At 47.9% G+C, this 23,857-nt stretch overlaps 6 protein-coding genes across 6 annotated transcripts; 3 read left to right on the top strand and 3 right to left on the bottom strand.

The window, feature by feature from the left end:
- Window positions 1-2,502: 2,502 nt before the first annotated feature.
- Window positions 2,503-4,425, top strand: CCM_09013 (aryl-alcohol dehydrogenase, putative; the record flags this gene model as incomplete). The annotated part of the gene is made up of 5 exons (XM_006674148.1): window positions 2,503-2,513; window positions 2,564-2,595; window positions 2,651-2,882; window positions 2,944-3,655; window positions 3,727-4,425. 5 exons carry the CDS (start codon window positions 2,503-2,505, stop codon window positions 4,423-4,425), a joined length of 1,686 nt encoding a protein of 561 aa, XP_006674211.1.
- A 153-nt stretch (window positions 4,426-4,578) lies between these two features.
- On the bottom strand, window positions 4,579-10,262 carry CCM_09012 (peptidase family M28 family; the record flags this gene model as incomplete). The annotated part of the gene is made up of 7 exons (XM_006674147.1): window positions 4,579-6,085; window positions 6,133-7,722; window positions 8,236-8,813; window positions 8,867-9,178; window positions 9,230-9,462; window positions 9,643-9,860; window positions 9,910-10,262. 7 exons carry the CDS (start codon window positions 10,260-10,262, stop codon window positions 4,579-4,581), a joined length of 4,791 nt encoding a protein of 1,596 aa, XP_006674210.1.
- A 270-nt stretch (window positions 10,263-10,532) lies between these two features.
- CCM_09011 (Fungal specific transcription factor) lies at window positions 10,533-13,127 on the bottom strand (the record flags this gene model as incomplete). The annotated part of the gene is made up of 3 exons (XM_006674146.1): window positions 10,533-12,044; window positions 12,096-12,482; window positions 12,543-13,127. The coding sequence occupies 3 exons, from the start codon at window positions 13,125-13,127 to the stop codon at window positions 10,533-10,535; spliced, it is 2,484 nt and encodes an 827-aa protein (XP_006674209.1).
- A 600-nt stretch (window positions 13,128-13,727) lies between these two features.
- Window positions 13,728-14,438, top strand: CCM_09010 (NAD(P)-binding domain; the record flags this gene model as incomplete). Its single annotated transcript, XM_006674145.1, has 1 exon — window positions 13,728-14,438. The coding sequence occupies one exon, from the start codon at window positions 13,728-13,730 to the stop codon at window positions 14,436-14,438; it is 711 nt and encodes a 236-aa protein (XP_006674208.1).
- A 473-nt stretch (window positions 14,439-14,911) lies between these two features.
- Window positions 14,912-16,490, top strand: CCM_09009 (peptidase; the record flags this gene model as incomplete). Its single annotated transcript, XM_006674144.1, has 6 exons — window positions 14,912-15,287; window positions 15,363-15,529; window positions 15,583-15,960; window positions 16,011-16,153; window positions 16,209-16,365; window positions 16,416-16,490. The coding sequence occupies 6 exons, from the start codon at window positions 14,912-14,914 to the stop codon at window positions 16,488-16,490; spliced, it is 1,296 nt and encodes a 431-aa protein (XP_006674207.1).
- Window positions 16,491-16,792: 302 nt separating this feature from the next.
- Window positions 16,793-17,494, bottom strand: CCM_09008 (muramidase, putative; the record flags this gene model as incomplete). Its single annotated transcript, XM_006674143.1, has 1 exon — window positions 16,793-17,494. One exon carries the CDS (start codon window positions 17,492-17,494, stop codon window positions 16,793-16,795), a length of 702 nt encoding a protein of 233 aa, XP_006674206.1.
- Between the last annotated feature and the right edge of the window lie 6,363 nt (window positions 17,495-23,857).

Raw genomic sequence — 23,857 nt, 5'->3', positions numbered from 1 at the left:
TTGACGTAAGCTGCACGGGTGCCTGTTGCCCTTGACGGCCCCGTGGATGAGGCCTTGCACGCGTGAAGGGCTTTTTCAGGGTTGTTTACAGTTTACATTCCAGGCGATTTATCACCCTCGTAAAATATATTCTACTCGACGCAGATCGTCTGTGCTTGCGCCGGGTTGTTGGCCTGCTCTTTCCGCGGTCGTACAAGATGGGGCGAGTAGGCTGCTCTAACTTGGTAGAAAATAGCTATTCTTCTTAAGGTGGGGACCGTGCATTCTATAGTGTAGCCCGAAATATCCGTGTTTAGTTGACGTGTGAGTTGATACGTTGAGCATTGGATAACCCCCGACAATATGGAAACACTGTTGGACAATATTCCCATGTCAGCTGGTGCAGTACAGTCCAGACACGTACACAAAGAAATTCCTGACAAGATTGGTCTCAAAGCGAATCTGCCAGTTACGTACTCCCACACCGACAGAAAGAGGCTCGAGCAAAACATAAGCCAACATCAACCGCCGCCACTTTACCCAACGCTTTTCTCTCCAGATCCGGATACGAACTGACAACGCGCTCTTGCTTGGTTTTATTTTTTTCCTCATCATTATTATCAATTTTTCTCTTTACCAGCACTTATGCTTGTCATTCACGAAAAAGCTATTTATAACACGACTATGGTGTAAGTCGATGCTGCGGTAAAGTCGTACAATAGCTGGCCAGTTTCCCTCGTCCCGTGTGTGGACTGGACCTGCAATCCGTAAGCCCTTCTTTCGAACCCTTTTTTTAATTGCACGGCTACGACAAACAGGGTTACTGAAAATGATGAGCTCCTCCGATTGTGGGCTGTGTAGTTGTTTCTTGGTCCTATCGCGGAGTACTTTGGCAATACTACGGCAGCCTTATGCCCACTGCCCCTCGGCTGCGGGCTGAGACAGGGTTCGACAGGGCGTACTTTTTCGCCGCTCTCAAAATAGTACCAGTCCCCGGCATATTGTTAGGCCGAAGCCGTGTTACACGCAGTAATCAACCTTGGTCCTCGTTTCCGCAACGTCTCTCCTAAACTTGTGTCTACACGAACAAAAAACGCTGAAATATACTAAAGGATGCGTTTAATCTATAACCTTTGGTGTCTTTTGCGATCATGGCGAAAACATTTTATTCTAAAACTTTATAACCTTGTATTTCGCAATAACGTCCGAAGTGCGGAAACTTCATTTACAAGCTTGGCAGAGCTGGAACGATTGCCAGCTGCAGCTTTCCCTGGCTCGACGGCGATATTCTTCCGGCCCCAACGAGGCATCATACTAAAAGCTGCCGTTAAGATTGGCGAAGATCAAGTCATTGGCAAGCGACAGAATGTTGACAGTTGCTTCAGCATTGAGGAGCAAGTTCTGCGACGGCTGGGCCCGCATCCGAGAATCATTAAGTACTGAAAGCTTGTTGTACTCTTACTATCAAACCCGTGCATGCTTTCTTACACGATTGAAGATTCTTAGGTCCGCATCCTAGTGGTCTCCTCCTGGCTGAAGCAAGCCATGGGAATCTCCAGTGCTATCTACATGAACACAATGCTTCGATTCCATTCTGTCTCCGTCAGAAATGGTTCAGCCAGGCCGTCGAGTCTATCGCTTTTATCCACAGCCGCGGCGTTATACACTGTGACTTGCGACCCGACAACTTCCTCGTTCACGGTACTGCTCCGATTTCGCTTGACTTGTGGCTTTGTGACTTTGGCGGTTCTACATGCGAAGAGCTGGCGCTCTCCGCCAAGAAACTTCCAGACTCTGGGTTCTTCAACCCGAAGCTACCGGGTGAACCAACCTTTGCGGTTGATATATTCAGCCTCGGATCCGTCCTGTATGCCATCGTCAAGGGACACTGGCCATTCCGCACAGGTACAGGAGCTTTTACCTCCATGGAGGAAATGGAGAAGTATGAAGCAATGGTGGACGCTTGCTTTGCAAGCGGAAAATTCCCGAGCGTTGAGGGACTGTTTGGAGGGGATATAATACTGGGCTGTTGGGATGGAACGTTCTCGAAGGCTTCAGAAATCATGGCCGCCGTTAACAAACGGGAGTTTGAACTGGCGGGATGCGACAATTAAATATTATTGTGAAACTATTTAATAGAGCTAATAAGGACACTAATATTATTGATTCAGCTCAGGCTTTGTACCTACGCGTGTGGGGGGTTGAGTAGGGGAGGAACACAGTGTGGGCAACACATCGTGTTGTACCTAATAGCGTAATCATAGGGAATGTTAGAAAAAACATTTAAGGTAATAGATATAGTAATAGAATCGTAGCATGACCAAGATATAGTATTACATATATATATATATATAATATAAAAGATTTCTTAATACTAAAGGCTGCATCCTAACCTCCAAAAACTGACATCGTGTCCGCCCGAGCACTTTATTCGTCCGGTAATTCCGGGCGGAACCCCGCTGTATAAGTCGGACAACCTCCATCACGCCTGTACTACTTTCTTGTCAACTCCAACCTGCCAAGATGGGTCACATGTAAGTTACAAAGACGCTCACCAAGGAAGCAATCTGATGATTTTCTCTAGAAATATGATGGACGATGTCATTATCGGCAATCGTAACCAACACCAAAACTCCGTACAGGGCGAACCCGCTGCTAATTCGTGCCTTAGTCCCTCCCGAGCACCTCCGCTCCGTCCTGCGCTCACTCCTATCCACCGGCCCCGAGATCCAGACCGTGTTCCGGGCCAGCGTGCGGCAGAGACTTCTCGACTTCCCCGCCGGCGCGCCCGCGCCGAGCGCCCTATTTCCCACCCCGGATGTGGTGGCGCCCGCCTGCGCCGAGTACCTCGCGGTCCTCCGGTGCACGTTTTCCGCCAAGCTCTTCGCAGCGGCGATTCCAAGGTACGCCGGGTGACCAAAATAGGTTTGTTACGGGAGGGTGCTGAATCGTGAGCGCATCTAGTCTGTGTCATGTCGTCGCGGCTGTGGCCGACGCCAGGGCGAGCTGGACGCCCGGGTCGGCGCTGGAGCAGACGCTGGTGCGGCTGGACGGGGACGTGGTGCAGGCTATGCAGGCCATAAAAGAAGCGCCCCCGTCCGCAGCGGAACTCGACGCCGCCGTCGACAGCATCCTGGCCGCATTCTCCAAGTGCCAGATCTACTGCGACGCAGCAGGTCTCCAGTACCCCTTCCAGCGCAGCACGCGCCAGATCCGCGACACGGCCGCTCTCCTGCTCCCCGACAAGGTTCTCCCGCCGGCGCCCCCTTCCCACGCTCTCACCGTCACGCTACCCGCCTCTTCCGCAGTCGAGACCTTTACCCTCGGCGCCCGAACGCTGCCGCGGCTTTTCAACGGGCTGTGGCAGATGGCCTCGCCGGCATGGGGCTCGTCCAGCGGTTCGCAGCAGGAGCAGGCGCTGGTGGCGCTCGTCGGGGGCGGGCTCACCGCGTTTGACATGTCGGACCACTACGGCGACGCGGAGCTCGTGTGCGGCGACTTTCGCGCGCGGCTGCGGCCGGACGCGGCGAGACACGCCACGTACATGGCGACCAAGTGGTGCGTGTTCCGGGATATCGGGCGGCCGGTGACGACGGCGTGGGTGCTGAGCCAGGTGGAGGAGCGCTGTCGCCGCCTGCGTGGCCGGGCGGACATGTTGCAGTTTCACTGGCACAATGTGAGTTGATGCCCTGAGTATTCCCACTACAAAGGTGAACACGTCCTAACCGGTTTTTCTTTTCATTAAAGTACGAGAAGAAGGAATACCTGGATATCCTCGTCGAGCTCGTCACCATAACCAAGACCCATCCCGAGCTCGTCACCTCCATCGGGCTCTGCAACTTCGACACGCAGCACACCATCGAAGCCTGCGAGTACCTGCTCGCCAAGACCGGTTCCGTCGGGCTCGTCTCGAACCAGGTGCCGTTTTCCGTCCTCGACGCCCGGCCGCTGCGGGCCATGGTGCACGCCTGCGCCAAGTACAACCTGCGGCTGCTGACGTACGGCTCTCTGTGCGGCGGCTTCCTCGCCGAGGCGTGGCTGCGTCACCCCGCGCCGCCCGACGTGTACGGCGCGCAGACGCCGCTGACGCCGTCGCAGCGCAAGTACCTCGACACGCTGCACGCCTGGGGCTCGTGGGCCGACTTTCAGGCGCTGCTGGACGTGCTGGACGCCGTGGCGAGGAAGCGCGGCGGCGGGGTGGGCATTGCGAATGTGGCGACCCGCTGGGTGCTGCAGCAGCCGACGGTGGGGGCCGTGTTGGTCGGGACGCGGCTCGGCGTGTCGGCGCGGGGAGATGATAATCTGGCCACGTTTGGGTGGGAGCTGACGGACGAGGAGATGGCGCTGATCAATGAGGTGGCGCTGGGGAACAATGGCGAGAGAGCAGAGGCGGTGTTCGCGAACATTGGTGATTGCGGACAAGAGTATAGAAATATGCATAAATAGGCTCTAGGAGGAGTAAAAATGCATACCGTCTAAGAATGATAGATGCTTTGAGACTATTCGTAACAGTACAAAATTTGGGTTATTAGGGTCGGTACGTGGCGGAAACAGCAAAACACTCTCGTACAGGAAACCTCCTCATTCAGATGTCAACTCTCAAACCTTGACAGACTTCTTCACATCGACCAAGCCGACACTATACTTGGATAATACAGCCCACCGTGGCGCATATCGCTTGAATTCCGTAAACGCAGGGATCGTGGAGGCCACGTTGACGTCGCTCCAGCTGCAGCTCGCCGTGATTTCGAAAGGATCGTCCCTGGGTTTTAGTTCCTCACTAGTCAACGTCTCCTCTGCATCGTTGGCGTCGCTTGAGAAGCCGCGGCTGCCACCAAGTTGCAGAGTAACGTTCCACGGCCCCTCCCATCTGCGTCGCCACAAGCGCACATCGGTGACGCCGCCTGAAGGCCGCTTCTCAATCGGCGCAGCATTCTCCACGGCGAAGCTGGTAACGGGAGAGGAGAAGCTGATGGTGCATGTCCTAGTGTCAATGGCATCCAGCTGTAGATTGATCGATTTGCCGTCAGAGGACGTGGACGCCTTGATGGTGACCAGGTCCCTCATCTCGAAACCGGGTGCCACGTCAGGAGCCTGCGCGCTTCCGTCGTAAACGCAGACTCCCACGCGAGACTCGGTAGATTTGCAGTCAATGCTCTTGCCAGCAGATCCGGGGAGCGCTTCAATGATGCCGCGCGTGTACTCTGGAATGCCGTAAACGGAAACTTCGTTCGTGTTGAGATCCACATCGATGATCTGCTGGAAAAAGTACTTGAACCGGTAGTTCGAGGAGAATGGGAAAGCAGAAAGGTTGTAGATGAGCGTGCCGATAAAGGCCAGGAACAAGAACGTCGGCAGCGGGTGGTTGACACGGTGGATAAAGGGAGTCAGCGGGAGGAACAGGAGGACGGTGAGAGAGCCGACCGCCAGCAGAGGCAGGAGCTTATCGCTGCCATCAACACTCGTCTGAGCCATGGCAGAGGTCTGCACAAGCGCCGTGTTACCAATAATAATCAGGTGAATCGGGGCGAGGACGAGCAGCTGAATGAACCAAGTCCAGCTTGGCAGGCGACTAGACCAAGACTGCTCGTTGGCATACGGTGTAAGGGCAGGCGTCGGCTTGCTGACGTTGACATCACCGGGCGGCTCAGTTCTTCTTCTATAAGTTGTTGCAAAAGTCGTCTGGTCCGCCGCGTCAGCTTCAACGTTGCCCTCTTCGTTGTTTATAAGAGGGGTGGTTTCCGTCGCCTCTTCTTCTGCGTCATTGTCTTCCTCATCCTCCGCGTCACTGCCCCCAACGTGGTTGGTCGGGGGATCCGCTTCCTGAACCTGTCTAGCAAAGGCCGACTTGGAGGGGAGGGCAAAGAGCTCAAGCAGCGAAATCAGCACGGCCAAGAAGACGCCAGTGTGGAAAAAGGCGGCAAAGTAGAAAGCGCCGACGTGGAGGCGGTCCTCGCAGACAGCAACAAAAATCTGGAAAGCCCAGGTAATCACAAAGAGCCACATGAGCGAGTAGCCGCGGTGCAGGGCGCTGGGGCGGACGTAGCTGGATCCCCGCATAATCAGCCAGAACGAAGAGTAGAAGATCGAGATGGACATGGCCCAGCTGTCACCTGTTAGCTAGAGTTGCAAAGAATAGTAGACCATACTCACACTGCATAGCTGCTGCTGTAGATGATCAGCGGGTTGACTTTACCAACCAACCTGATGGAGCCAAAGGTGAGTGTGCAAGCGACAATCAGAGCAAAAGGGAAGCGGAACAAGCCGCGCCAGCCATTGAGAGAGAGAAGGCCGTCGCTGACTCCAGAGTTAGCTTCGGTGCTGCTGGCAAAGAAGTAGTACTTGTCCTGCTTGATGAGAAGAACAGTGACGATGAACAGAATGAGGGGCGTAGAAATGAGAAGCGTCAAGGTCCAAGCAAAGAGGCCTCTAAGCGCAAGAGTGGCCCAAGCACTGCCGAAGAAGTCAAACCAAACACCACGCGTCGGTCTTCCGTTCTGAACCAAGTCACTTCTTCCATCGGCCCGATCGCCATGGAACAACGTGCCCGTAGTGTCCGAGAGCGACTTTGTCGACGAGAGAGCAGCAGAGAGCATGTGCCATATACTGCTCGGCGACGCATGCCTAGCGTCGTCGTCTTCGGTGTGGTAGCGGGAGCGAGGCTCGTAAAAGGCGATATCCATGCCGCGCTGGCCATAGTGGTCCGCGAAAATCTGATAGTCGGTACCGCTCCGGATGACGCCCGCCTCAAAGGCGTCCGCCGCAATGACGGAGCCAAACGGATGGGGACTCGAGCCGTAGGCCTTGGCAACTTCCAAATCCGTGGTGCGGAACAGCATCGCACGACCGCCGGCGCCGGCGCCCTCGAGATTGACAAACGTGTGGCAAAACTGGCGCAGCGGGCTGTAACCAAAGGCGATGGCGCCGAGCAGGCCATCCTCCTCGCCATTGTTGAACAGCAAAACGATGCCGTGCTTTGGCTGGTTGCCCTCTGTCGAATAGTGGCTCAGCAGCTGGAGGAGCGTGATGCAGGCCATGCCATCGTCAGTAGCGCCGTAGGCCGTTGCCACAGAATCGTAGTGGCAGTTGACAAGCACACCACCCTTGCCTCGGAACGTCTCGGCGGCGTCCTCGGAGTTCCACCACTCGCCTTCGGGGTCCTCTTTGCCGTGGATGTAGGCGTAGAAATTGGTGCCCTCAAAGTACTGTCCCGTATGGGTTCCCGCACTACGGCCCTTGACCGTGCTCTCGGTGATGAACGTCGCATTGGATATATTGTCGTCAAACAGCGTGACGCCGGGCGTTCTGTCCGCCGTGGCGCGCGCATCATCGATGGTGCGGGAATCAGCGCTCCACACGCGGCCGCCCGACTTTTCGAGGGTGTAGGGAATCTTGTTCTGGTCCAGGATCTGCTTGGCGCGCCGGATGATGTACTCGCGGACATCGTCGTTGGCGTGGCTGTTGTAGGGGTGGTACAGCCCGGTGATGCGCTGCAGATCAATCCACGCGTCCGCCAGGTTGACACCAGCAGGTAGTGCTTTCTCCTTAGGAACCGCGGGAACCGTCTCGTGCACGTAGAGGAGGGGGATGAAGATGGCGAGGTACGTCACCGTGGTCCAGAAGAAGACGGGCCAAGGCCGAAACGCGACCGGGTTGAAGCTAACCATGACGTTGCAAGGGAGGGGGGAGGGGTCGCTTGATACCGTGGGATCTGGAGCAGGGGTAGGAAGCGGCTTCCTCGGTCTGTGATTTTCTCAGTGATTGGCCAGAGGCATTGCTGGCCTCGCTTTGGTAGTGATGTTGGGAAGGGTGTGAAAGGTGAAAGATGAGAGACGAAGCTCCGAGCAAGCGAACGGAATTGCCGGTCTCAGTTAGCGACAGGCGCTAAGCTGTTCGTCATACCAGCGTCAACTCCACCAGCGAACCCGCAGGAGCTGCAACTCGCTGCGGGGTACGGACTGGCTGGGAACAAGGATAAATCACAAGGTGCATAGGAAATTTCATCCAATACGCTCGTATTGCATAGCGCATAGGGCAACTATGAAATGTACTAGGACTATAATTACATAGTTTTTTTGTCGGTCGGTAGTTTGCTGTCGTTCATCCTGCTGTTAGCAATAAAAGCTTTCTGGCAACGGCTGCGAGGCAAACCTTGGCGTTTCACACCCTTGGTTGCTCGTAGCAGCGGCCATATAGGTCAAAAATCCGCCCATTCTCAATTCTGCAATACTGCGGTACTTTTTGCGCTCTGTTTACGCCGGAGGCGGAGGAGGAGGCGGCTGATCAGTCGGCGGTCCAGGAGGGGGAGGTGGTCCCTCGCCGGGAGGAGGAGGGGGAGGAGCAGCGCCGCCAGAGTACTGTTGGATCAACGAACTGAGACCCGCAAGGCCGGGAGGCGCATCAAGACCAGATCCGTTGTCCGGCATCCCGGGAGGTGCTCCCATACCAGGCGCCGCACCGTAGCCACCATACCCGGCGTAGCCAGCATAGCCTCCATACCCAGTGTCTTGCTGGCCATATGCCGGTTGCTGCTGCTGCTGCTGCCACGGAGGAGCACCGCCCGCACCTCCACGCCCGCCATCGTACCATCCGTCGCCCTGGTTGTCCTGTCCGCGACCACGATCGCGGGCCCAGGGAGCAGGACCGCCCGAGGGGCCTGAAGGAGGGCCGTTACCAGGTTCCCTGTCGTCACGGCGTGATCTCCAAGGTGCAGGGCCGCCGCTTGGTGCGGCTCTTTGCCATGGCCTGGCGTCGCCACCCTCCTCACCACCACCGGGACCGGCTTCGAGGCGAGCAGGGGGGCCAGAGCCGCCACCAAGTTCTTGCATGAGTTGCTATCACCAGTCAGCATATGCTTGCTTCTATGGTCTGCGAGGACCAAACTTACTTCGTACTCGCGGTCTATACCGTCGCCTGCACCGACTCTACCGGTTGCAGGACGGGCACCGTCGTTGCGCCAACTTGCACCTCTCTGTCTGTCAGGACAATCGCGAGCCATGTGACCTGCATTACCACAGACGCGGCAAATTATGCTGGCCGTGAAGTTTTGCTTCTCAGGGCAGTCGTATTTACGATGACCGATCTTACCACAGTTCTGGCAGGCCTGGTTTTCATCGTCTCGGAGGGTACCGTTCAGCGCAGCGAGCTCTCGAAGCTGGTTACGCTTCAGTTCGTTCTGGTTCTCGGGCGTGGAAGCAGCCTGCGTCGTGTCAGTAAAATGTTCATCCACGGCAAATATAGGTGTACGTACCGTCTCAATAACATTGTGAATCAGCTGCTTGGCCTTGTTGATCTTGTCCTCGGTGTCGGCCATGACCAAGCAGTGAAGGTCCTCCTCCTGGTTGCTAGAGTGAGCAGCGTCAGATCGACCTTTGCCTTCCTTGACGGAACCTTTGCCACGAATGGCAATTTTGGCGCCCGATTCAGTCTCCATCTTCTTCAGAGTGTTGCCACGAGGGCCAATAAGTAAGCCAACTTGATGAGCTACGTGTTAGTATCATGCTCAAGTCGCAAGAGGAATCAATGTCAAGAGTAAGCCCGTTTCGACAAAGCATCCCGCGTTCCAAGCCTGGGGGCCCAAGGGCCTGGACGGGTCAAACTTCAAGCAGGAGGGGGGGAGACAAAGCATCGTCTTGGTTAGGGTTGAGGGGTTAGTAATCATACTGAAGTTAATCTCTGGATAGTCGTTAACAGGGACGTAGACCTTTTCCTGCGTCTTGGTAGGTCTACGATAATCCTGTGGTGGATGGTAGTTAGGAATCGTCTTCATCGCTTTTTCGATCAGCTTGTGGCGTTCGTCTTCGAGCTTCTTGCGGTAACGGTATTCGCGCGTATTGACACGGCGACCATGGTTGTCGTATTGGGGTGCGGGCGAAGGAGATCTAACGAGTGAGCATGTATACGTGTGCGAGTTGACTGCGAAGAACATACCTGTCGCCGTCGGCAGGGACAACATCGTCGATGCGCAGCTTCTGGCTAATTTCTTCGATGCGCAGGTGAAGAGTGTAAGCTTCGAGCTGTTCGCTCGTCATGGCAGCCGTAATCGCAGTAGGCAGATTGATCAGGCCAGCAGCCTTATTCTCCGATGCATCGCCCCAGCGGTTGCGCTTCTTGCGCTGGCGTGGACCGCTGGGTGCGGCGCTCTGGGGTTCAGGGTCACGACCACGCTTCAGGTCGCGATCAGGCGTCGCGTCACCGTCACCGTCGCCATCGTCGCCAAACCGTCGCCGGCTCCCGAGAGGGATGTTGTTCGAGCCTGTGATGCCTTGGGATCTCCACGACATTTTTTCCGGCTTTTGAAAGGTTGTAATCGGCGTGCGAAAGGGAGTCGATGACAACAACGGGCATTAGGTAGCCAGCTTTTAGCAGAACGATCGCGCCGGAACAACTATGATCCGGTAGGGAAACAGTCCAGACGGGCGGTAACTACGTTGAACAGGCACCCAATGAAGGTGCACAAAAGCAACCGGAAAATATTATGCTCATTTTACAATCTAGTCTCTGGCGGTCATATTTATGATTTTTAAGGGCATAAATTTTGCCTGTGGTGCCTGCTAGTCCAGCTCCGCCGTCGCCAGCAGGTTGGACCAGTCCACGTCCAAATCCATATCAAGTACATCCATCTCATTCACACCGATATCGGTAAAAACACCAGATACGGGGTCATTATCGGCCCATATCCAAGGCTCAAATCCCATTTCCATAGAATCCATAGAGGGAGCTGGTGCTCCCGTGGTGCGTGGCGGTTCGCTTGTGTTGCCCGTGAGCCCTTGACTCACAAGGGAGGCAGCATACGTGTCTTGGTACACAGGAATTGCTGTACCTCTGGATTCAGGTGGGTTATAATTGCCATCAGTAGCAGGGGGTGACTCGTTGGCGCTGACTGAGGCCGGGGGTACGGACAGTATACCCAGCCAGCGCGAACGAATACATTCAATGGCATCCTGGCCAGGAAATGGCCCAGGGCTGGCTGGCTGCGTTACCTGCCGGTACTCTTGCTCCAGTCGTTTCACGGCAGCTGGGTCGTGCCGTAGCCGTCTGACCTCGGCGTCACGGTGGCGTCGTGCCTTGACGGTAAGTTTCCTGATTGGTACCCAAATGCTTACGCTTTTCTCCGCCCTGTACTGATCAGGTATCAGCCACTGACTGTGTAATGCGAGCCAGGCACGCTCCATAAGCGGAGACCACTCTCTCTGTGTAGCAGATAGCAGCATGTAGACAATGGCGTAGGTGTGGGTGTAAGTCTGGAACACCCAACGCCAATGTTTGCATTTTTCTTCGGCATTCAAGACGTGGTTGTATTCGGCCACTTCAATGGCGGCGACTAGTAGCTTGTCCCGTTGTTGATTGGATGCAAGCTCTTGCGGTGCTGATATGATTGTCGGCAAATACAAAACCAGCGTCATCTTGGCAGCGACGAGTCGCGCGATGATGACACCCACCCAGTATGTAATGTCATTTTCTGGGTTGGAGTAACGCAAGTAGCTATGGTCCAGTTTCGCAAATAATTCGTCAAATACTGCGCTCGAAGTATCGGGTGATGCAGGGCCTTGTTTTTGTTTAGCAATCATTTTCCTCTCCACCTGCACCAGGCCGCAGGAAACTTGGGTGATGGTCATGTCCGTTATGCCGTCTCTTGCTTCTGGCATCGTTTTTGTGTCAACACTAATGTCATTGTCGTTAATGTTGAGAGGCATGCGAGTGTCGAAGCCATCTTGCAAAATGGTGAGATCTGTTCCCTGGTCACCCGACGCGCGCGCATCAATTATGCAAAGCGCCCACCAGACTCGTCGGCGAATCTCCACCTCGTAGGGTGACAAGTTCGAAAAGTGACTGCCGTCGCGATGAAGACCAATAGCCTGTGCCATCCGAATTGCGATTCCCGTCATCATCCAGATAAACCTTGGGCTATCGTGACGGCGAGCAAGAAACAAGAATATGACCATGGCCTGGACTAGCACCAAGGTCGGATTGTTGAGAAAATCGGCGCTGGCCATGGCTTGCTCGAAGCCGACGCGGAACTTTAAATTCAAGTTTGCTTTTGTTGTCCCAAAATTCAGGCTCACCTACATCCGATTAGACAGACATTTCCGACAGAAAGATGAGGCAAATCTTACCTCGGTCTCTTCCATGGAGGTGACGGCGGCGTAGTAAATGGCGAACATGAGCGCTGAGTCGGCAGGGCTCAAAGCTGCCAGGTCCCCGCCAGGTACGTGTCGAATCAGGTTCCTCACAGTGGGGATATGAGCAACCTGTGCAATCATATTCACATTCGTGGCAAAGGTATCAATGAGAAAAGGAACTTGGGACGGAAGCGGGTGGCAGTCCCGAACACTGCCTTGGGGACGCAGGTTGCTCCCAAACACAAAGGCGTGGCGCTGTGCAGGAGTGCGGTCCAGCTCAAAAGTAGATGGATTCGTCGCGGTAGAAGCAAGTTCGTCACCGTCGGAAGTATCATCATCGCCATCTGCTAGTCCCTCCGTCTCGATCTTGAGCGAGTCAAGCTAGGGTACGGATACTGATTAGTGTCGCGAGACAATCTGGCTAGGCACGGTGAAGCATACCTCGTCACTGATTTGCGACCAGAAACCGCCAGTGACGTACTGGCGCTGACCAGCGTTTCCCGGGAGCAATCGCCCTGGTTTTCTATGTGATTGCGAATCGGAGCCGGCTGAGGCTGGTGAAGCGCCCGCCTGCTGTGGCTGCTGTTGTGCCTGCCATGACGGCGGCGATGCTGAACCACGGGCGCTATTGTCCTGCGACGCTCGCGCTTGATGAAGCTCCGCGCCAAGATTTCTGACCAAATTTTCCAGATTTTGGAGGCGGCTCATGACCTGGCTTGACCCCGCGCCGGGTGCAGTCGTCGTGGCAGGCCCTGGGTGGGCAAGACGATCCAGGCGCCTCGCCCATCGCGGCGGCTTGTCATCGGACGGAAGGACACACGGGATCTGGGCCCGGCGACAGTTGGAGCAGGGCGTCTTCTTATCGCAGCGAACTTTGCGCGAGCGACAGGTGACGCAGCTGCGCGGCTTGGATGGGCGGCCGCCATCAGCTCGGTCACTTTTCGCGTTTGTCTCGGGCGAGACGATCGCGGGCGGTGTGGGGCCCTCTGCTTCCGGGCTCTTCTCTCCAGACACGGGCGCCGTCATGTCGAGAAAAAGTAGGGCAACGGTCGCTGCAGGGCAGTGGATATTTTTAGTATCGTGCAGTCGAGGCCATACGCCTCCTAGACAGATAATTTGCTGAAAACAGTATTGAGGGGAATGAAAGGAAATAGAAACTCCGCGACCTGGTATGAGATAGTCCGACCCGCCCGCTGACGAGTGACGACAACAGCGGACTACCTACCAACCTACCTACCTTAGCTAGGCAGCTAAGGAGAAGGCTGTTTGACTAGAGCGCCTTGGGCTAGGTTATGCTCAGCCTGCCGACAAGGCTTACGCCTTGAAATGGGCGAGAAGTGCGCGAGAGGCTGCGTTCTGAGGCGGACCACAGTGGGTGGCTTCTGTTTCCGTCATTGAGTTGCGTGGTTCGGTCGCTTATCGGCAGCTACAAGGCGAGACGAGAGCGAGGAATAATGTTATAAATGCCGTTCAATCCAACCTCGAGGTATACTTTTTTTAAGCCAGCAGAAATAACAATTCAAGCTTATCCTCCCAACAGCAACTCACCAGCTTACAACTAGCAACCATCCAGCCACTACTACTACACAATACTGAGACCTCAGCTTCATATCTACCAAACTCAAAATGTCTTCTCGACACATTGCTTTCCTTGGCGCTTCCACTGGCGTTGGTCTTGGCGCTCTCAAGCACTCCCTGAAAGCCGGCCATCAGTGCGTCGCCCTCTGCCGCGAGCCGAAGAAGCTCGACGACCTCCAGGCCCCCAACCTCAAGGTTGTAAAGGGCAACGCCCACGACCTGGCCATTGTCTCCCGGCTCATCACCGCGCCCAACGGCACCTTTGTCGACGAAATCATCACCACTATTGGCGGCAAATTCTCCACGGCCAAGATGGGCATCGACCAGCCCCAGGTCTGCGAACTCGGCATGGACACGCTGGTCGCCGCCATCACCGCCCTCCGCAAAGCCGGCGTCACGGGCGCGCCGCACATTGTCGCCTGCAGCAGCACCGGCGTGTCCAAGTTTGGCCGCGACCTGCCGGTGCTCATGCTGCCGCTGTACATGGCCCTCAAGGGCCCGCACGCGGACAAGGTCAAGATGGAGGAGAAGCTGCTCGCGAGCGGCGAGCAGTTTACCGTGGTGCGCCCCAGCCTGCTCACCAACGGCGAGTCGGAGACGGTGGTCCGCGCCGGCATTGAGGACCCCAAGACGGGCTTCGAGTCCAAGGCGATTGGCTACACAATCTCCCGCGAGGATGCGGGCAAGTGGATTGCCAGGAACCTGGTGCAGGACATGGATGCGGCTTATATGGATAAGATGGTCGTTATTACATACTAGGCAACGTCTGCATGCTTCTTTTATTCTTTGCGCGTTCGCCCATAGATTAGTTATACCCGTCTTTCAACTACTTTTAATAACACAACCTGTTTATCGAAAGCCTCACTTCAGCCCTAACAACCTGTGCCAGCATGTCAGCTTTCAAAAAAACTACCAAAAGGAATAATAAACAAGAACTAGACAATTAGAAAGAAAATGTCGGTCAAGGTAACTAGCCTTGCGAGCCTGATCCGAGGCAACCATTATTCTGTGACTCTTCTTCCAGGGTACGTCACCCGCAGCCTGGCATCAACCATCACTCAAGTTTGAAACTAGGTATTGGCGCCATGGCGACCGGCTCTGTACCCGGAGTGTCAGTGCCCGAACAACATGGACGCTAAGACACACACTCATCCGACACAACTCTCGCTGCCTTTTTTCATCAACAACATTTCATAGTCATCCCACCGAAATCGCCAAACCAACACTACATCATGGCCCCCTCTGCGTGTAAGAGCACGCTGCTCCTGCTAACCCTGGGTCTTGCCGGCCTCGGCGCCGCCTCACCGGACAGCCAGGTGATCTTCTCTCACCATGCCGCCCACGCGCAGCACCAGGTCGACCCGGCCATCCTCGCCGCGCTCAAGGCACACAAGGACCCCGTCGACGCCTACATTGCGCTCCATCCCGAGGCGGCCGAGAAGCTCGCCGAGAAGCGCCTCCTGCGTGTCGCTGGCGAAAAAGAGGCGCAATGGATGACCGAGGGCGACAAGATGAGACTCCGCCGCCAGGGCCGCACGTTTGCCGACATCACCGACTACGACGAGTTTTACAAGCAAAACGCTGTATCTTCTCAGTCCGGGAAAGCGCGTACGAATTCTTTTTTTTTTCCTGATTATTTTTGCCGTCATTTTCTTCCGGCAGACCGCAGCTAACTTTTGCCAGACCTCCCCAAGCTTTCGCAGCAGAGACTGGTGAAGCCTCTGTTTCCCCAGGTTTCCAAAGACCACATGGAGCATGTCCTGAAGCACCTGACGAGCTTCTACACTCGTTATTTCGGAAGTGTCACAGGCGAACAGAGTGCGCTCTGGCTTCGTAACCATATTGCTGATGTATGACCCTTGGCCGCCAACCATACGTTCCGCTAGCTAACCTGTCCCCGTAGATCATCAAGGAGGCTCCCTTCCATACACACATCTCGCTTGATGTATTCCCCCATGCATTCCCGCAGCCCTCCATTATTGCTCGTTTCGAGCCCAAGGTCGCCAACTTTTCTGCGCCGCTCACTATCCTTGGCGCCCACCAGGATTCCATGAACTACCTCTTTCCGCTGCTTCCCGCGCCCGGCGCCGATGACGACTGCTCAGGAACGGCCAGCATCCTCGAGGCTTTTCGCGTCCTCGCGCACAACGGCTACATCCCTCGCAACGGGCCAGTCGAGTTTCACTGGTATGCTGCGGAAGAGGGTGGTCTTCTTGGTAGCCAGGCTATTGCCAAGTACAAGAAGCAATCCGGCGTGACCATTGGCGCCATGCTGGAATTTGTACGTGTCAAAAAGGTGAATATAGGATCCTGGAATTAACATTTTCTTAGGACATGACGGCTTTCATTGCCAAGAATGCGACCGAGTCCATCGGCATTATTGAGACTTCTGCTGATAAGCCTCTGACCAAGTGGGTTCTCGACTTAGCGAAAGAGTACAGCAAGATCGAGTCTGCCATTTACCAGTTGCAGGAGTAAGTACATATAACTTTCCGTTTTCTTTTTGTGAAGCCGTGCTGATAATCCCAGGGGTGCCGGTTCGGACTACATGTCCTTTACCAACGCTGGCTTCCCTGCCGCTTTCGCCTCCGAGGGTGACCCCATTAGCGGAGAGTTTGATCCATACGTTCATGGAGTCCGCGACACCATGGATGTCGACGACGAGACTGGCAAATTCTCTCTTGATGTATGTCGATTGAAATTTCTTGATGAATTTGCAGTGCTGACATTGTATAGCATATGGCGCGCTTCTCGGAGCTTGCGCTCGCCTTTGTTGTCGAACAAGCAGGGTGGAATAATGACTGGAGGTAAACGACGATAAGATCCAGGTACCATACGAAAGCGGCACATAATCTTGGCGCGAGGTGTAGATCATATTGTAAAATGTTCGAAATATATTACTGGCTACTATCTATCGCAGTACTGGACTTTCCACACTAAACGCAATTGCATTGTATCCGAAAGAGAATGTTATTTACAGAATAGAACTTGTTTTTATTGAGAGATGAACTATATACAACGGCGGCCAAGTAGCCGCCCTGCCTTGTCGAAGATATATACTACTAGGGCGAAATGATATGCCGTCATTTGCTGCGCCAACGTGTCGCCATAGCCTAGGCATTGCACTTGGACGGGGCCAGAGTCCAGCCAGTGAGGCGGTTGGCAACATCGGTGGAATAGCAATTCGTGCTGCCCCGGCCGTCGTTGAGGTTGCCATAGGTGGCCGAGCCGCTGTTGTAAAGACGAGCCGCCGCGTAATACTTGCGAACGCCGCCGTCGCCCGTAGCGCTCTGCGCCTTGGCCAGGACCTGCTTGAGCCCGTCGCCGGCCGCGGTGCCGCTGGTGCCGTCGCGGATCATCTGCGTGATGTCGGCAGCCGGGCATGGGTTCTTGCCGACACAGGTGCCGGCGCCGTTGTGCGACTGCATGAGGCCCGGGTTGCGGACGCCATTGTCCGTCGTCGGCGCGCGCACGCAGCCCTTGCTCTCCTGCATGACGACGGCGAGGATGAAGCGCTGGTCGACGCCCGACTCGCCGGCCACCTGCGCGATGCTGCTTTTGATGTTGCTGATCTCGGCCGCCGAGTTGTCGGCGCCCCAGCCGTTCCACCCGCACGACTTTTGCATCAGCGGCACGTTGGCGCTCCAGAGCTGGTCAAACGTGCCCCAGGCCGTCTGCGCCGGCCAGCCCTGCGCGGTAGAGCCGTCGCCTTTGTAGAAGGTGTAGGAGTCGCCGAAGCGGGCGACGAGGGTGGAGGGCGCCGCGGAGACGGTGGCGGCGAGAGCCGTGACGGTGATGCTGAACTTGGCGTACATGGTGGCGGGATTGTACTTGGGAAGGGTGGGAAATATGTATGTAGAATGGAGTGGAAGAAGCTCACAGAGCTCTGGATGGTATGTACAGTTGTAAAGACAATTAAAGGAGAGTGATGTAGGACGGGTGAAGAATGAGGAGGCATGACGAGGGAAGACATTGGTGGTTTATATAAGTTTTTCTTGAATTCAAGTTTCAAGTACTTCTTCCGGATGTTGTCTCCTCTTCCGCCTTTTTCTTGTCAGTATTCTTGTTTCTCGCTACCATTCTCTCCTGCCGCTGCCTATAACTTGTTGCTGACCCCAGTCAGATGCGACCCTGCTGACTGCTGGAGAACCGAGACAACAGCCTCGCCGACGCCGAAGCCGCAGTATACACTATTTAGAAGTTGCTGATGGCGCGCGAAGCAACCCCCCCGACAAATGACCACCAATCGCGGCGTAGAGGACTTGCCGTAAATGGACAATAAGGTTCCTGTCCAGGTTCGGCAGCCATTGCTGACATGCCCCCCACGGATAGCTTTTGGGAATGATTGTCGACCTGCATGATGCCAGGGGCGCGTTTCTCCGCATTGGGGCAATCTCGTTGTATAGAACCTCACTCAAAAGGCCGGACTAGCGAAGGATTCAACGTTTCATTTACGGTCGAGCTGCCAAATGGGGAATGTGCGCCAAGTCATTGATGGCCACCAGCTGGACTGGTGAAGAGCCAAGGTTGGTAGCGCGACAGATTGCGGGAATAGTTTCTGGGGAACTCTCGCGTGATTCGTGTAAAGAAAGCTCCCGACCAGGGGTTGATTGACGGGTGACTTGAAGCGGTTTGGTGGCTTTTAGCCCATGTATCGGACGAACGCTTCCTCGGGCCTCTGTTCATGATCGATACATCTTTTCTCTGAGAAGGAGAACTGGTCAACTATCCCGATTGCTGGAGGACTGTAGAGTAGTCATCTTTTCTTGCTGCCTTGGGCACACGCACAAGTCTGCGCACATGTCATCTAACTATTGCCCCCAACCGGAGCTATTCTCACGCTAGCAGCGATGTCAGGATGTCTTTATTCGCGACAGCAAGATGCAACGTATCGCTCGACAGGATCCGCGTGCCATAGCTCCCAGGAAATACGCCATCCCGTCGTGCCACCGAGGCTCCGAGGCTAAGAAGATATTCCTGCTTCGCAAGTGTGAGTGTGTCGGCGCCAAGAGGAATCTCGGTACTGGATTGGACGGGAAAATCAGGACAGTGACTAGTCAGGCACGACGGCTCCATTTCTAGCTTATACCAATCTGACGCTGTGGCTCAATCTCACGCACATGTCAATCGTTGTAACAATGATTATTTCCTACTCTGCATATCGGCGAGACAGCCCAGTGGCTTCCATGTACTAGCCAGAGTCTTCTGCGATGCATGTAGCCTCACACAGTCTCAGTATTTCTAGTGTCACCATCCTGTAGTCTTTGGCGGCTTCAAAAGCACAACACTGCCCTATAGCTTGCACTAGCGCTCCACAGCCTCTAAAAGTCGCGATTTGGTAGGACACTAGTCATTATGAGCAACATCGCGACGGAACTTGACCCGCCGCCGCCGAACAAGGCCGAAGAGGGGTTTCCCGACGAGAAGCCGTCAAAACACGCACATTGTATTTATTGACCCTATGCAAGCAGGCAACTTAAAGCTAGCCTCTTATTAGCCAGCGTGTAGGTAGGAGACCTACTTTTAAGGGCTATAGACCTATTAATCCTAGCTATTAAGGAAGGTAGTATTTATATTAAAGTTATCTAGATTATCTTAATTATTAAGAACTAAATTAATATTATTATTACTTTTATTATTATTTAAATATACTTTAATTTTAATACTAATTAATAGTTATTAAAAACTATAAATAGTTAAGATAAAGAAAAGGTAGATTAATTATAATTTTTTTTATATTATTTAAAGTAAAAGATTATTATTTACTATAGTTTATAAAGATTATTTATTTTATTATTTATTATAAGAAAACTTCCTTTAAAAAACCTAATTAAAGTATTTATTATTAAATTAATAATCTATATTTAACTTAAGATCTTTTTAAAAGGATTTATTAATAGAATAAGCTTAATTTTTATTACTTATTAGTATTAAAAATAATAATAAATATACTTTCTATTAAATTTAAAAGCTAAAAGATAAAAATAATAAATAATCTAAAAAGATTCTTAAGATCTTTATTCTTAGTAAATAATAATAACTAAGACTATTAAAAAGCTTATTAAAAATATAAAACCTTAAAATATTTATTATTAAGTTAATCTTAAAGAATAGTAAATAAGCTAAAAGTAGAAAATAAAAGTACTATAAAGCTATTATTATTAGACTAATTCTATAATATAATAAAAGCTATAATAAAAAGATAAATAAAAAACTAGTTATTAAAAATTAACTTAAATATAATAATAAAGAGGGATTTAAATAATATAGTTATATAGATATAGTTATATTTTAAAATACTAAGATAAAAATATTAATTCTTTAATAAAACTCTTCTTATTTTTTAAAAAGAGTTTAAAAAGTAATAGCTAGCTATATTTAATAGACTTAGCTAATATATTAAAAGGGAACTTTATAATTTTCTTTAAAGTAAAAGTATCTATATACTAATTAGATTAGGTATTAAGATATAGAACTAACTAATAAAACTATTAAAAATAAAAAGGCTATTAAAATAGTTAAAAAAGAATAGGGATTACTTAAATTATATTAAAATACTATAAGCCTTTATAATATACTATTAACTAATAACCCTAACTCTAATTAAAAGACCTATTAATAAATAAATATAAAGACTATCTTATTTAAAACCTTAATAAGGGTAAGAACTAATATAGGAAGAATAGAATTACTAAATAGAGGAATATATATACTTTAATTAGGGAAATAAGGGTATATAAGAAAATTTAGATAAATACCTTATAACTCTAGAATTCCTTAGAATCCCTAAAGGCTAGAAAGGTAATTATTAAACCTTAACTACTAATAACTATAATAGTAAATACCTTATAGCTAATATTAAGAGTAGTTATTAAACCTTAACTATAAATAACTACCTTACTAACTACCTAATAATAAATACTATAGCTAAAGGTAAAGAATATATACTTTATAGAATAGTTAGAAATAACTATTTCTAAGGCCTAAAATATAATAGAAATAGTTACTAATAACTATTTAAATAATAATATAGTAGCTATAATCTAGGTTAATATAACCTTAGTAACTATAACTTAACCTATAATTAACTAAGATTTAATTTATATTAGGAAGACTATAATCCTTTTTAGTTAAAGGTAGATATTCCCTATAAACTAGCTAATCTTAAAAAGAACTTCTAAGATACTAAAAAGTTCTTTAGAAGCTATAAAGATAACTTCTTTAATATTAAATTCTACTTATTCCTTAATAAATATAGAAGGTTTAAGATCTTAAAAGATATATTTAATTAAGTATTCTTTATTATATTAAAAGATTAAGCCTAGAACTTCTATATTATAAACCTTATTAATAAAGATATAGAATTTAAAAAGCTTATTATAAGTATTAAAGTATACTTTAAGCTAGTTATTAAGATTAATAAATACTATTAAGAATAGCTAGCTTTCTTTTTTATAAATATAATAAGAAAAAATAATAATAAGAATATAACCTAATACTTAATAATTATAACTAATAAGATATAAAGCCTATATTAAGGAATATTTAATAGCTAATTATATAGCTTTTAGGACCTTATATAGACCCTTTAAATAGTAGTTTAAGGTATCCTAGCCTATACCTTTATATTACTTAAGTTAGCTATAAATTTTAAAGAGTTATTAGCTAATATTTAATAATTAATTACTATATATAAATAAATTAATAAGCCTTTTATAAATATATTTTTTATAGACTATAAATTTAGAAATAATAGTAATAATAATTATAGTTAAAACTAACCTTTTAACTATTATTAATAACTATAGAAAAAGAATAACTTTTATAATAAAAATAATTAAAGAAATTAACCTTTAAAGAAATACTTTATTTATAAAAAGGGGGGATATTAGTTAACTAACTACTCCTAAAAAGAATATAAAAAGGCTAAGAGGAAGTAATTTAGTAAAAACTACTTAAAACTACTAACTACTAAAAGATACTAAGTATTCTTAGCTAAGATTAAAGGTATTAAGGAAAATAAAGAAATTAATAATATCTAAAAAGTAATTAATTAATTCTATATAAATATAGATAACTAAGGTAAAGAAGAAGAGATAGATAATAAAGATAAAAGTAGGTAGTTAGCTTATAATTTAGTATTAACTTTTTTTATAATAGAATATTTTATAGTAATAAAAGCTAAGTTATTACTAAAAGATATACTAGTTAAGTTAGCTAATAATACTATTTATTACTTTTATATTAAAAAAAACCCTATAGAATAAAGAGATTATAAGAATAACTAAGTCTTTATTTCTAAAGAAAGATACTTATTAGGTATATTTAAAGGTATCTTACTTAATATAAAAGTAGCTAGTTAATTTAGTATTAATATACTATAAGCCTAAGTACTAATAAAGATTATACTAATAGTCTAAATTAAATAGAATAATAAAACTATAAAGATAATATCTTTTAATATAATAAACCTAGTTATATTATTAGGTATTATTAGGCTATAAATAGCTATTAATAACCTTAAATTCTAAGTCCTTTTAATACTAACCTCTTTCTTAATATTCCTTAAGAATATAGATTAATTTAGTATTTAGTTTAATAACCTTATAAACACCCTTATTAAAGGTAATATTATTATCCTAATAATTAAGTAATAAGGGTACTTATTTTAGCTATTAAGCCTAGCTTTAGTAGTAGCCTTCTACCTTATAGAATAAGAGCTTAGGTAACTATATTAAAGATTTAACTACCTATTAGCTTACTACTTAAGTAATATTCTAGAGTATATTAGTAAAGACTTTAATATTAATACTTTAAAGAAGATAATAAAGATATATAAGAATTACTAATTAAACTAGAAAGCCCCTAGCTAATTCTACTTTATAATTAAGAATAATTATAAATTTAACTATAAGATTATAGTAAATATCTATTATATTAATAGTAAGCTAGTTCTTTATATTATTAATTTAGTAATAGTTTTTTAAGCTATAAGATTCCTTTAAAGCTAAGATTAGAAGGTAAAGAATATATAAAATATAATTCTAGAATACTAGATTAATATATATATTAGCCTACCTAACTAGATTATTTATAATACTAGAAAGAACTTTATTTTTATTAAATTTAAATACTATATAAATAGCTTTTATATTTAGATTTAAGCTATCTTTATTAAGGCTTATAATAGTATAGGAAAGGTAAAAAGGTATTATAGTATTCTTTATTAAGTATTTAAAGTTATTAAAAATAATATTAATAATATTATAAATAAATACTAAATCTTCTAAATAGTTATTAAAGCTATTAATAATATAGTAAGCCTAAATAGCCTTATCCTAATACTACTAGTCTTTAGTATATACCTTTAAATATCCTATTAATTACCTTTTTATTTAAATACCTATAAATAAGGTAAAGTAATTTAGAAGGTAATAATAAAGGTCTATATTCTTTATTAAAAGTATTAAATTAAAAAGGTATAAGCCTAAAGAAATAGTTTAAATATAAACTCTCTTTACTAACTACCTTTATAGTTAGATATCTTTATATAGTATAAAAAAAAAGAATAGTAAGGCCTATTTAAGATAATTATAATAAAAGGTAAAACCTATATTATTAAGATACTAAAAGGACTATTAAAGTTCTATTTAATAGTAATCTATTCCTTTTAAAAGGATAAGATAAAGAAAGAAAGAATAAAGAAGGTTAAGGTAAAATATAAAAAGGAAAGTAATAAAGGTAAAGGTAGAGTATAAAAGGGGTTTAGAATAATAGCTAAGAACCTCTTTAAGAATAGGGATATTAATAAAGCCCTATTAATACTATTAAGGTATAATTAAAAGGCTATTACTATATAGCCTAGCTAAGAAATTATAGAATTAAAAGGCTAAGTATTTTTTAATAGTATTATAAGCCTAGCTTCTAATTAAGACTTTAATAAAAACTAGGCTTTTAATAAAAACACTATAGGCCTAGCTTTTAATTAAGATATTAATAAAGACTAAGCCTTTACTAATAATATTAAAGAATCTAAAGGTAAAAAAAATAAAGAAGATAACCTAATAAAACTAAAGCTAGTATATATTATTAAGTATAATAATTAGACTAAATACTAGATAATAATTCTTATTAATATCTAGTCTTAGTTAGCCTAGCCTAGTTAATAATAAATAATA

The sequence above is a fragment of the Cordyceps militaris genome (genome assembly GCF_000225605.1).
Source record: "Cordyceps militaris CM01 unplaced genomic scaffold CCM_S00007, whole genome shotgun sequence".
Lineage (NCBI taxonomy): Eukaryota > Fungi > Ascomycota > Sordariomycetes > Hypocreales > Cordycipitaceae > Cordyceps > Cordyceps militaris.
The sequence above is the reverse complement of the archived record's forward strand: the minus strand, read 5'-3'. Positions and strand labels throughout refer to the sequence as shown.